This window comes from Dendronephthya gigantea, unplaced genomic scaffold, assembly GCF_004324835.1.
Source record: "Dendronephthya gigantea isolate DGI-Jeju-01 unplaced genomic scaffold, DenGig_1.0 000003F, whole genome shotgun sequence".
Classification (NCBI taxonomy): Eukaryota; Metazoa; Cnidaria; class Anthozoa; order Malacalcyonacea; family Nephtheidae; genus Dendronephthya; species Dendronephthya gigantea.
Genome location: NW_021163013.1, coordinates 1,429,391 through 1,442,397, shown reverse-complemented (window position 1 = coordinate 1,442,397; position 13,007 = coordinate 1,429,391). Strand labels below are relative to the sequence as shown.

General features: G+C 37.3%; 2 protein-coding genes across 3 annotated transcripts; both read left to right on the top strand.

Moving 5' to 3' along the window:
- Nucleotides 1–367: 367 nt before the first annotated feature.
- On the top strand, nucleotides 368–7,544 carry LOC114542066 (metallophosphoesterase domain-containing protein 1-like). Of its 2 annotated transcripts, none has more exons than XM_028561827.1 (4): nucleotides 368–959; nucleotides 3,007–3,122; nucleotides 3,570–3,683; nucleotides 7,386–7,544. In XM_028561827.1, exons 1-4 carry the CDS (start codon nucleotides 451–453, stop codon nucleotides 7,457–7,459), a joined length of 813 nt encoding a protein of 270 aa, XP_028417628.1. In that variant the 5' UTR covers nucleotides 368–450; the 3' UTR covers nucleotides 7,460–7,544. The 2 variants fall into 2 exon arrangements, with proteins under 2 accessions (XP_028417628.1, XP_028417623.1); XM_028561822.1 differs by lacking the exon at nucleotides 7,386–7,544 and adding an exon at nucleotides 5,173–6,708.
- A 104-nt stretch (nucleotides 7,545–7,648) lies between these two features.
- Nucleotides 7,649–8,813, top strand: LOC114542058 (sphingosine 1-phosphate receptor 1-like). The gene has a single exon (XM_028561811.1). The coding sequence runs from the start codon at nucleotides 7,668–7,670 to the stop codon at nucleotides 8,565–8,567; it is 900 nt and encodes a 299-aa protein (XP_028417612.1). The 5' UTR covers nucleotides 7,649–7,667; the 3' UTR covers nucleotides 8,568–8,813.
- Nucleotides 8,814–13,007: the final 4,194 nt, after the last annotated feature.

Genomic DNA, 13,007 nt, shown 5'->3' with positions numbered 1-13,007 from the left:
ACGAGCCCGACCTCTTCCACTGAAAGTCCGCGGGCCCTGGTTACTAATTTGTGTGAGCAGTTGACCTGTTAGGGGAATGGGGCCCGAACACTCAGTGCTTTTGGCAGAGAGCCGGTCCTCCAGGAATTTAATATAGCTCAGTGGGCCCGAAATGAGAATTTTGCTAAAATTTAAAAAACCAGTCCCATCTTTAAATTGCTTCTAGTTATGTGCATGTGGATTTTGAGCATATACATTATGCTTAGGCTAGAGTGGCTTCCCTATTGGATTTCCCCTCCGAGTATTGTGCCTGTGTTTAGGGGTGTTGAACAGAGCAGAGCGCAGGCATGCGGGCTTTGAAAAATATTTATTATTTACTGTGATAAAGTTCAATAAAACAGTATTGTAAGTCAGGCTCTATTGCAAAGGATCATTTCGAGGTACTACAGAGTAATTTATATGGTGTAATAAATGTTCAAATATTTTTTTGGGCGAGAGCAAGAGAGTATAAATACTGATCCCTTGAACTCTGATACCAATTCGTACTTGAAATATGCAGATAAACCTCAGAAGGCATGGAGATTTGCACAATCATCCCAAGTATTCAAAGAAGTAGAATTGCCTATAAATGAACCTAAAAAGGAGGGCCATGTTAGAGTTGTCTGTATTTCTGATACACATGGCCGTATTATAGAAAATGTTCCTGAAGGAGATATATTAATTCATGCAGGGGACTTCACTAAACGGGGAAAAATTGAGGAAGTGGAAAAGTTTAACCAGTTTTTAGGGTCACTCAATCATCCACATAAAGTGGTGATTGCTGGTAACCATGATATTGGTTTTCATGAAGAGTCAGCTCAAAGGATGCATGGTAAGAATTTTGTACCTGAAGCAGAAGTGAAGGCAGCTTTGACAGATTGTACATACCTACAAGACTCTGAAGTTGACATATTAGGTTTGCGGATTTATGGTTCACCTTGGTAAGTTTGTAGATTTTTTACCGCTATTCTACACGGCCAAAAATTGATCAGGTTGTTGCATCAGGGGTGAACAGTGCTGTGCTGCACCTTGGGACAGTATTGTTAATAATGTTGTTGAACCTTGTTGAATCATCAATGCATGTTGTTGTAATCACGATGCAATGTTGTTGTAACCAGTTGTTAACAAGTGGATTCGACAAGCTTCAACAACATTGTAAACAATAGTGTTCACAGGATGCAGCAAAACAATGCTCGCTCCTGTTTTTAACAAGGTACATCAAAATGATGATTTTTATGCATGTACTGTAGTTATTATCCAGTACACAGACTTATAACCATAGCTTTGATACATTAGTGAATAATGGTAAATATTTCATTTGTTCTCCTTCAAGTTTTAGGGTTAATTTATTAAAAACAATTATATTGTCTGTATATAAGCCCCCTGTGTATATAGTATCATCAAAAAACCCTTGTGAACCTATATAAGCCCAGGGCATATAGTTGTTGGATAATACGTACCATCTGACGAATGACATGGCATGTTAGCATACTTGCTCTTGTCTTATATGGCTGAAAGCTGACTTCTAGAGGCTCTATTATCCTGCATGGTCAGCTTTCAGCTCATATGTGACTTGACTTTGTGGTATATGAGTGGCATAATTGCTATAAATAAGCAGTATCCATGACCTAACCTGTTTCAACTTTCACATATGCAGTATGTATTAACTGGTAATATGCATATAGGGAATATATCTATACATATAACATACTAGTGCATACATTTAATTCCAAGGAATACAGCTAGAAATTAATTCAAGTTTGTTTGCTTTATTTTAAGCACTTGTGATGTGTATAGACAGCTAGTGTAAATTGATATTTACTTTGCATGATTTAATAAAACCCAATTTTATCCTCAGAATTTGGTTGCATGGTACATATTTATTGGTATCAACATCACTACTGTAGGTCATCATGCATGTGAATAGATATAATTTGCAATAAAAGAATTAGTAAAACCCAATTAAACTTTGTCCCATCTACATAATATGTAATTTTGTAGAATTAATGGCATACTAGGTTGGTATAATATTTCTGTCACCATCCAAATGTCTGCAGGGCAGACAGTAATAATGAATCAATCAGGGATGAATAAGGATCAAGGGAATCAAACTATTCAAAATTTTTAAATCCGTTTCTTTTACTTACTGCATGGAGAAGTTTACCCTAAAGACAATGTTAAAAAATTCTGATGATCTCAGTGAATTTTGCCTGTTATATTTCTCTCATGTGTGATGATGAAGATTTTAGTTAAAAGTGCTGTCTTATAAAACCTCAAAAAATGTTGTACAGTCTGTACTAATGAAAATATTTTTAAAAAGTCAACTTTGAGCCAACTGTCTGAAATGCCTGTTGATGGGAGGGTTTAGATTAACTTCATGAGGTCTATGAGTACATTAAATAGTAGGTGCATGAAATTAGCAAACAATTGCATGAGTGATTTCAGTATAATATATTCCGGTTTAGATTTTTGAAAACAATTGTGCAAATGTCTCATTTAGCCTTAATAATATTCAATCTTGTGCTTTTTCAGTCTGGTTTATCAGGCTAAAACTGTTACATGCAAATTTACACCCCGGCAAGGCGGGTTACCTTATTGACACAACCGGGTCAGGCTGCCAGCCTAGCAAGCCGAGAGGGCTTAGCTTGGTTGCATGTAATCAAGATGCTTGAGTTGACTATAATTACTATACAAAACCGATACAAAGCAGGTAAGGGTAAAACGGGCTGGCCTGGTCCATGGTACATGAAGTACAAAAAGTGGAAGTCTAGATATGGCTCCTAGGTACTGGCAACGGCCTCGTACCCAGGCGCTTTAATAGTAAAATATATGTCCTGCGTGTTTGCTTTTTTTAGCTGACTTGCTGACCTCTATACAATACCTGAATGCAACATTATTTTTTTACTATTAAAGCGCCTGGGTATGAGGCTGTACTGGCAATCTGTTGGACTTGGTATTAATAATAATATTTACATAAATTTACATCAGGACACCAGCGTTTCGTGACTGGGCATTTAATGAAGAACGTGGTGATGCTATCGATGAAATCTGGAAGAAAATTCCAAAAGATATTGATATTTTGGTCACGCATGGTCCTCCTCTAGGTATTGAAAAAAAAAGATTCAGTAACTTTCACAATTTTTTTTGATTATTTTAACAGGTGACGGGGCTAAGAGCTTTCGGACGGGGGTAGGGAAGGGGGGCGGAAAAAATAGTGTTGCCATTAAATATCAATTGTACATTGGGAAATTAAACTACAAATATTATTATGTATAGATCTTTTCACCGCTCACTTGTTTTTCTATTTTTTTTAATCGCGATTGGGTATAGACCTGAGCAGTAAATTTAGTCTATTTTGCGCGCGTGGAAGGGGGTTGGGGGCAACGGTTACGCATCTGATAAAATGTCAATACCAATCAATACATTGTCTCTTATTTTCACTATTCCTGTGTTTTTTCTCTGCCTTTAAATCTTAAACCTGATTGGCGAGGGGTTGCCAATCGTACCAAATCACACTTAACCTATGCTAATCGCATGCATATACTTTACAGGCAGATGTGATGTGGTAGCCTTCGGCAGAAGCCATGCTGGTTGTGCAAACTTATTAGACAGAGTACAGAACCATATTAAACCTAGATATCATATCTTTGGACATATTCACGAAGGTTTGTACACCCCGCGTATAGTCCAACGCAGCTGTCATTTTTTTTCCTCTCAAGGCCATCGTCCAGAGAGTTTTAGCAGTGACTCTAATATGACTACGAAGATTCCTCGTTCTCTTCTGTTGTTTGCTGACGCAATCAGCCAAAACTCCCAGCCGTCGAACGTCGAGTGCGTGTTTGTTGAGTAGTTTCGTATTCGAAAGTCCAGCGACTAATAAATAGAAAACATTTCCCGTGTTTCTGAACAGTTATAGAAACACGCCAGAGAGAACGAGAAATACAGGCTCGTTTTCACAAGTGCTTCTTTAACTGTATCAGGGACCGCGGAGCATTTTTCGTATTGTTGGGGCTCGTATTGCTTGGGGGGGTCTGGAGGCATAGCCCTGTGTCTCTGAAATGGCTGCAAATGCCTCTAAATTTTAAGGATTATTGGGAAATACTTTTTTGTCTTTATGTTTTTTACTTTGGCCAAACATATGTATTGAACATAACTAATTTCAATCAATTTCCATGTAAAACTGCTGTTGCACGTTGAAGAAGTAAAAGTTACTGATAGTATTCAAGATAAGATACACCGTGAATACTTGTAAGCAAAAGATACAAATTGCAAAAAATAGTGCTTGTGAATTTGAATGAACTAAAAAGAGTTCCAAATTAAAACTAAATACGGAAAATTATTGGTGGGGCTAAAGCCCAGCGAGCCACCCTGCTCCGCGGTCCCTGTGTATATAAACACAAGAAAAAATTTCTATTTCTTTTATATAATTTAACTCAATCAAAAATCATTACATTACTTCGCTTGTCAATTTCGGCGGGAAAAGTCCCGTGTTTCTATGCAGTTATAGAAGCACGCTTCTCGTCCAATCAGCACGCGCGTACTATAAATCTTACATTATAAATGAGTTTCGTCAGATGGCCGAGGCATGCAGCACCGAGTTAGCGCACCATAGTCACTGCTAAAGCTCCCTATTATATCCTACAAAAAATGCAACATTATTTTATGAAAGGGTTCTCGTTGCATTTTTATTTCAGAACTTTTCGAGTCGACTAGATAGATAATATTTGACGTTTAGTACTCTTTTCATGGTTTGAAGCCTGGATTTTTAACATTTACTTAAACTACCTTCTATGATTTGGTAGCCACTGTTGATTGAGGTTACAATTTTGCATTCAAACCTGTTTCGAATATAATCAAATTTTCTCCGGATGGCACCCGCACCACACCTTCCCCAATCATTTGGATTACTCGACCATGGTGGAATATAGCAGAATATTTTATGCTACTCCATGGTCGAATATACCGGAATATGGTATACTCGACCTCGGGTACTCGATTAGGTACATTAGACAATCCCTATTTTTTATCGTGTCTTAATTTCGACTAATGCAATTCCACGAATTGCGTCAGTGCTCGTCAGTTCTCTTACTGGGACTGCCCTTCGATAGCGCTTATCCAGCTTTCGGCCCCTGAACATTTCTCGTTATATCCTAGGTTATGGAAATTCTTCAGATGGTACAACAACGTTTATCAATGCCTCCACATGCAATCTATTGTATTTTGCAGTCCATAAGCCTGTCGTCTTTGACATTGAGGGTAATATAAAAACTGGGAAGAATGACACTGATAGCTGTGGCTAGTGACTCTGAAATATATAGTACTTTGTAAGGCTTTAATGCTTTTGTTGTGATCAGTTCAATGGTAGTGTTTAGAATCTGATCATTCATCTGCTGGTCATATGTACATCATGCATTATGATTCTCAAAAGAACTGCAGTTATTTATTATTGAGCGGGTGCCCTTTGATGAGTTATAGGAGTAAAAATATTCGAATGTGGTATCATAGTAAAATATATTTATCATTTATTGACCTGGAGTGAGGGGGAGTCGGCAAAATATTTCCCTCAGTAAAGATATTTCCCTAGAGCTTCTGTATGTCTTTCGTTGAGAATACGGTTAATTTTCTTGTCATCGTTAATTTCTTGATTTCAAACAAACAGCAGCACTATTCCCGCAATAATTTTTAGTGGGTGCGTGTTGTCCTCGCGAGACGTCGCGTAGGATAAATCTAATATCACTGGGTGATAAATTTAATGTCACACCCCTAGTTAGCTCGGAAATAGGGGACTGGGAAGCGATACGGCGAAAAATCTTCGCGTCACATGGTACATATAATGTTTTTTGATTGGACAATTTGAATTTGAGGTATAATATATAAAGTATATTACACAGCAGCTACAGGATATGAATTTCATCTTCTAATCAGAGCTGTAGAAGTGAAGCAGAGGGTGCTTGTAGTTTATTGCGAATAGTAATTGAACTTTAGCGTTTCTAGCTGTTTTCAAAATCTTTCATAGTTTGTTGTAGATTTAGTCGCGTCACTGATCTCTGTTTGTGTGAGTGTCTATTCTAGTTCTACTCGAAGTCGATGGGCCGGCGGCATAAAAAGATGTTTCACTGTATACAGTGAAAATTCTAATCAGAGCTGTGTATTTTTCACGAATCCACTACAATTAAACTACCTATACCCAACATGTATACTCGAGAATTCCTACGCCGAATGAAGGGAATTTGAAAATTTTATATAATTGTACAATATCAAACCGGTTAACGTTCAGTTTTCAGTATATTTACTAAGAACCCAGAAAAAAAACATTGGCTTCGACTTGCCCCTTGGTTATCATCTAGTTGTACTTTAGTTCACTGGATCACGTAACAGCCTTCATTACCTGACGTTTGGCTGCGTTAACACTCGGTGTCTCCGAGCTTCTTCGTCACGATATGTGAGTTTGAATTGATTGATGAATGGTAATTACTGTATTAATTCATGTCTAGGGCCGGTTGTTTCAAGGCCGTTTAACTTAAACGGTGGATAAGTCAAAACTGTTGTTGAATAAAACGATAGACTGGCTTGCTACTTTAAAATTATCCACCGTTCAAGCTAAATGGGCTCGATAACAACCGTGAAATGGCCCCCGGCCCTGAGGCAGGTTGTATTAAAGCCTGGTAGCGCTATCCACCGGATAGTTTTTTTTTCAATCGCTTTAAATCGTCCGTTGCTGGCCCAAACTTTGAATACACCTTAGATTCCTAAATTGCGGATCCACTTTGATAATTGTTGCTTCCCAAACTGAAATTTTATTGCTTTTTAAGCATTTTTGTTTTTGAACTTTTGAAATAATCACTATCCGGTGGATAGCGCTATCCAGCTTTCATACAACCGGCCCCAGGGCAATAAAATTTTTGTCTGCCTTTTGATATCCAATTTTAATCTGTTCCGATAGCAAACAGGTATTGTGTATAAACCGGACCTATATAACTTGTATTTCCTTTAGCTGATAAAAAATTCATTACATATACATAATTATATATTTCAATCCGGCTTTCCGAGCGGCTTTCATTGTGATATAACGACTGTTTGTGCGTGATGTCAAACCGACAATTAATTTTCTAAATTATTAATTAATTTGTATGCTTAAGTTAATGAGAAGAAGTCTTAAATATAACAAACGCTGCTATAATCAGCATTAATATTATTCACACAGCATTTGCCATTTGATTTATACTCAGAATTGATTAAAGTTTCGCGCACCCAACCTGGCAGGTTTAAATGGCATGTTATTGAATGGACACAAAGTGTCATTCACACGCGAGACAAATAGATAGCAGTCAGAACTGTATTATATTTATTTTTCTAACTATTTTCAGATCACTTGGAGATGTCCCTTAGGGCAAAGAATTTATTTAATCGTGATTGCCCAAGTAATCGAACAATCGAGTAATGACGTCGATCGCTAATAGCTGAATTATCAAAGTGCTGTTTTTACATTATCAAGATGAGGGATTTCCGCTTCTGGTTATTCATAAAGGCAACCACATGATATTTCCGGCCCCAGTATACAATGTTTATAAAATGTATAACGACATGCTTTGCCCTAAAATGCGTCAGCAGAAAGCAGTGTAATAGTATCTTCTTTAAGAGATCCTAATATGGAGTCCAACCACACGGCGTTCTGTGAATATCAAGACTTCATAGGAGCGATTACAACATGGAATTTCGTTGTTTACTTTTGTATCATATTCACTGCGGTAACGGCCAACGTTATGCTGTTGTTTGGCATCTACAGAAATCCACTAAAATGCTTTCGTAACCCAACGACATATTTCATCACGAATTTAGCCATCGCTGATTTGCTGAACGCTTTGTATTATCTTGTACAAGTCTTGGCGACACAGACGACATATAAAACTGCTTACTGTTTCCCAGCACCCTGGCCGAGAATGTTCTCAGCCATTGGAAATGTTGCCTATTTTATAACAGTTCCTTCAGTAACTATTCTGGCGTTAGAGAGATATGTGAGCATTGCCCATCCATTATGGCATCAAGTGAAAGTCACCTCTCGGCTGTGTTTTACCTGCATTGCATTGGTGTGGATAGTCACAGCTACCTATACTGCAATAATACAGCTCATAAACTCTGGTTGGGCAATATTTGTGACAATTTACCCAAGCGTGTTCTACCTAACTACAGTCTTGATCTATGTCCTGGCCTGTATTTCAATTCGTAAACATCGCTTTTCTTTCTCAACGGACAGCACAAAATCAGACATTGCGAAAAGAATGACGCAGCTTCGTTTGAGAAATCAAAACCGCTTTTTGACTACCGTATTTATTATCAATGTTGTGCTATTAGGTGGAATAGTTCCAATTATAGTTGGTACTTATCTTTCAAACACAATCGAAGGCCCGGTTTCATCAACTTTAGACGTGTTGTCTTTCCTCGTAGATATTCTGTTTTTCCTCAATATGGCTGTGAATCCTTTTCTGTACATATGGAGGTTACCAAAATATAGGAAAACATTTCTTGTTATGTACTGTTGCAAGAAATAAACAGAGAGACAGGCGTCTATCATGGCAGACACGTAATTATTATACCGGTCCAATTAGTTCTCGTTTTAGCATATTTCCTCGGAAACCTATAGGGTCATCTAAGTTTTAATGAGCCATGCACAAGGGAACCCTGCTATCTTGGAGTGTGTGGATAGTGGAGAAATAATTTTTCTGCGTAGATCGTAATATGTTACACAATAGTCCCAGTGTTTAAATGTTCAACACTATCAACGGGACATCTGAAGAACCTTGATTAAAATAAAAAACTTTATTGAAAGCTCGCCGTTACGTATATGTTAGGGTAGGCCACATGATTAACAGGAGGAATATTTATGCCCCTACACGAGACTACACGAATTTTTTTTTTGACAACAAGATCTTTGGTTAGACGCGATAAAGTAAAGCTACAATATTTTTCTTGATCTCTCGTGTAAACATTTAACTCGGTTGAATATCATCACTTTCGATAAAAAGATGTCGTGCATGAGTCGACAGAGTCGTGACCAACTATTCCAGCGTTGTGTGGATAGGATAGGTCTATACGTTATTAACCTAATGGTGCTGTCTCTGCTAAATGATCTTACAAAATCACGCTATGAGGCAAATCAAGTTTAACTCATCATGGATTCAGCTCCAGAATTCATGATCCCTCAAGCGTATTATTTACTACATATTTCATATGCAAACGAGGCGGAAACATCCTGGTTATTGACTTATTGTTAATTGAAATTGATGTTAAATCTCTCCCACGCTAAGTTTTCTACGTCTGATATAAATTACCTTGTTTTGCTTTACCTTGAAGAACGAATTGCTTGAGAATAGGTTTGTTAACAAAATGGGGAAAGCCGCAACAAAGGCCTAGTACACAAGCAGACGATAGATAATCCCAACAACACATGATTGTCGCAAACGAGGAATCGAAGAGGCCGGTTGCTCGTTCTGACCCTCCACTTTTTATTCAGACCAAAATCCTATTTTTTCTTAGAGGGGAGAAAAAAGGTTTCAACCTCAACGTTCCGCTACACCTAATTTCTTATTGCCTGGCATATTTCACAGTTGGGCATGTAGCCTTGGGTTACGCATTTTGTTATCATTAGTAAAACGAGTAGCTAAAACTGACGTATGATAACGTTCACCAATAGTTGGCCATAATGTGAATGAGGTTGAGCCGTGTTGTTACAACGACAAAATAAGCCTTTACGTCTGTTTTACATCCCCCCTCCCCTGCGTGGGATGCTGACGTCTTTGCAATTGGTGTGACGTCACAGCGTGGAATGAGACTATGTTTTTTTCGCACGTTATGACGTCACTCTTTAGATACAACGATTTCACACATGACGATTAACAATCATGTCATGGGCAGTGGATTCCTTAAAACGAAGGATTATGAAATATATTAAGAATAATTTTCCAAGATGCTAGTATGTTTGATACATTTCTTCTGGGGAGTTACGATGTAAACTAAGGTTTAATCGACAACAGACGAGATTTTTTAAAACGGAAATAAGCATGTTCATTAAAATAATGAATGAGGGAGATACGATTTTTGACAATTATGAGAAATTTTACTCACACACACTACGAGCAAACGATGCAGAGTTTCACTCGAAATTACCTTAGTAAAAAACTCCGTCTTTACCTATAGCTGGCGCTGGCGCGGCTTTTACAGTTTTGCCGCGATTTTTTGTTTTTATTATAATAGAGCTTGACGTGACGTATTTTCTACAGTACAAGATCTTAAAAGTGTTTCTATAACTAGGTAAACGCCACACATATATAAAAGTATTTACAGCGTAATTCAACAGTAAAAACATGTCAGCTGTATTGAATATATGCAAAGTTGCGTCATTCTCTGTTACCAAGGAGCCAATGTCTGTTGCCCAGAGAATAATTGATGCCGGAATAAGTCCAAGAAAAAAGCCAAGACAGGTCATAAACATCGTTTGCAGAAAAAAATGTTCGTTTCGTAAACGAGCTTCAGCTGATTTTTGAGATGCTTTTGAGTTGCTTGTCGATCTTTTAAACGCCAAACGTCGTCTACGGACAGTTACTGTAGCGACTAAATAACATGCCAGAGTTGCCACAATAAATAATACCAAAGATGATTTTTCCAGTATATAGTAGCCTTGTCTTTGGTGAAAACGAAACAAAAGAATGTAACGTATTCCGACTAAAATGCCACTCGTCAGCCATATGATCGCAAGCCAGGTGTAGCATATTCTTGCAGTAACATTAACTTTATGCCACAGTGGATACACGATCGCTAGACAGCGTTCTAATGCTAGACTGAATATCGATTCAAAATTGACAAAAAACAACATTTCGAATAGAAAATAGTTGAGGATTTTCAACGAGTGCGGTAAACCATCAATGCCATCGAATTTTGTAAGCCAGAGCAACGAATCTTCCAAAAAGAAACACGAATTAAGAAGGTCTGAAACAGCAAGTTGAAAAATGAAATATGATGTCGAGTTGCGGAAACATTTCTGTGGATCTTTAAATATGGCAAAGAGTAATAAACTATTTGCCAAGATTGTGATTACCGTAACTATTATGAAAAACCCACAGCTCCAAGGCTTGATTTCTGCGAAAAAAACTACGGCAAATCTCGTTTCTTCTACGCTGGAGTTCGTCGCTTTATTCATGTTTGAATATTACAAGGCAGGTGTTTTGGTGTGATTATTGTTTATGTTTTGCGCTCGTTGATTAACACTATAGAAAAGCAATTTTAATCAATTTCATAATAAAGATGGAGCACACGAGGGAATATACACACACGCATGTTAAATATAGATGAAAATTTATTCATAATAATAATTTATAATAATAATTCATTATAATAACAATGCTTATTTGACTACAACTCTTATAACATGTTCGATATAGACTTTGACTTAATGTTGAAGTCAGGGCAATGACACCTTGAACTCATGCATGCATCAACATTTTTTCATTAGATACTAGTGTCGTTTATCTCCAGATTTACCCTTTATTAATGCATCCCCCTGCATCAGCTCAATATTGCCAATCGACTATCAACGATCAGGTGTAAGGTTCACGTGGAAAAATTGGGGTGAGTTTTTCCAGTTGAAATTGTTTCTTAACGTATTTACAAAATATTAATAATATAAAATGAATATTACGAAGAAGAAGCTACTCTGGTCCACAGTGGAATTGAGCCAGCGACCATTGGTTTGCTAGCCCGGTGCGACGACACACCAACTTTTAACGCTAGACTAGACAGAATTTCATGGGTTTTTTTTAAGTTGTAAATATTCTCTCCTCGGACGTATTCTTTCGCAATTATTTATTATTGAAATGGTGCAACCCAGCTATGAATTACATAGACTGCTTTCTGATAAACATTCAGCACAAATAAAAGGGAAACAAGAGCAAATAGTGACATAATTTATAATTTACTCCGCTTAACTCGCTTAACTCGAACTCCTTTGCTAATTCGAACAAATTTTGTTTTCCCTTGGTCAAATATATCTAGTTAACTCGAACTTTGTTTTGGTTTCGCAGATCGCAAACCTTAAAATGTGAGAACATAGCATTTATATCGATACAGCAACAAACTTGCATTTCTATCCAAACAACAACAACTTAATCAGTGTAGAATTGTACATAGATGCTTATAAATTTTGTGTAGTGCCACGGTCGTTAGTGATCTACCCTTTTTATAGTTCCTTTTGTATTCTTTCGATCTTTTTAATTTTAAAACGTCGCCCACTCTCGGTGACAATTCATATTGGTAGGCATGATATCCCTTGATCATTCGATTGAATTTTATACCTTATTGCTGCCGAAGGCAGCTTCCTATTCTTGGCAGGGCAGGCTAACATTTCGCCAGAGTTCATTCGACCCAGTCTTTAGCGAGACGTATGTATTTGTGTATGTAGTCAAAATCTCGATTTGTAAATGTCTGCATGTCCGCGTAAGACAAGATCACACAACTCACATTTCTTGCCATCATTGCTATTGTATATTGATCATGAACTCGTATGTATTTGAGTATGTAGTCAAAATATCGATTTGTAAATGTGTCTCCTCGCGTTTATGCGAAATCATTGCTATTGTATATTGATCATGAACTGGCAAGTTATTTTACTTGTAATGCGGCTGGACGCATAGACATGCATTAATCATTATAGTAAGGGAGAGATAGACTCGCACAAATAACACTCGCACATATAACAGAATACTACGTAAGTGGATCGAAATATATAGCATAACTCCTATAATATTTAAATTAACCAATTTTAAAGTGAACACAACAATTTCCCAAGTGGCAAGTATAAAAACATTTTCAGTACTCCTCTAACTGTCCAAATATATTAGGCATTCAACAACAATTACAGTAATGTTTACTTGTGATGTTCAGCTAAATTACCCAAGTTAATGTTCACTTGCTAGGTGCATTCAACAACAATGAAATAA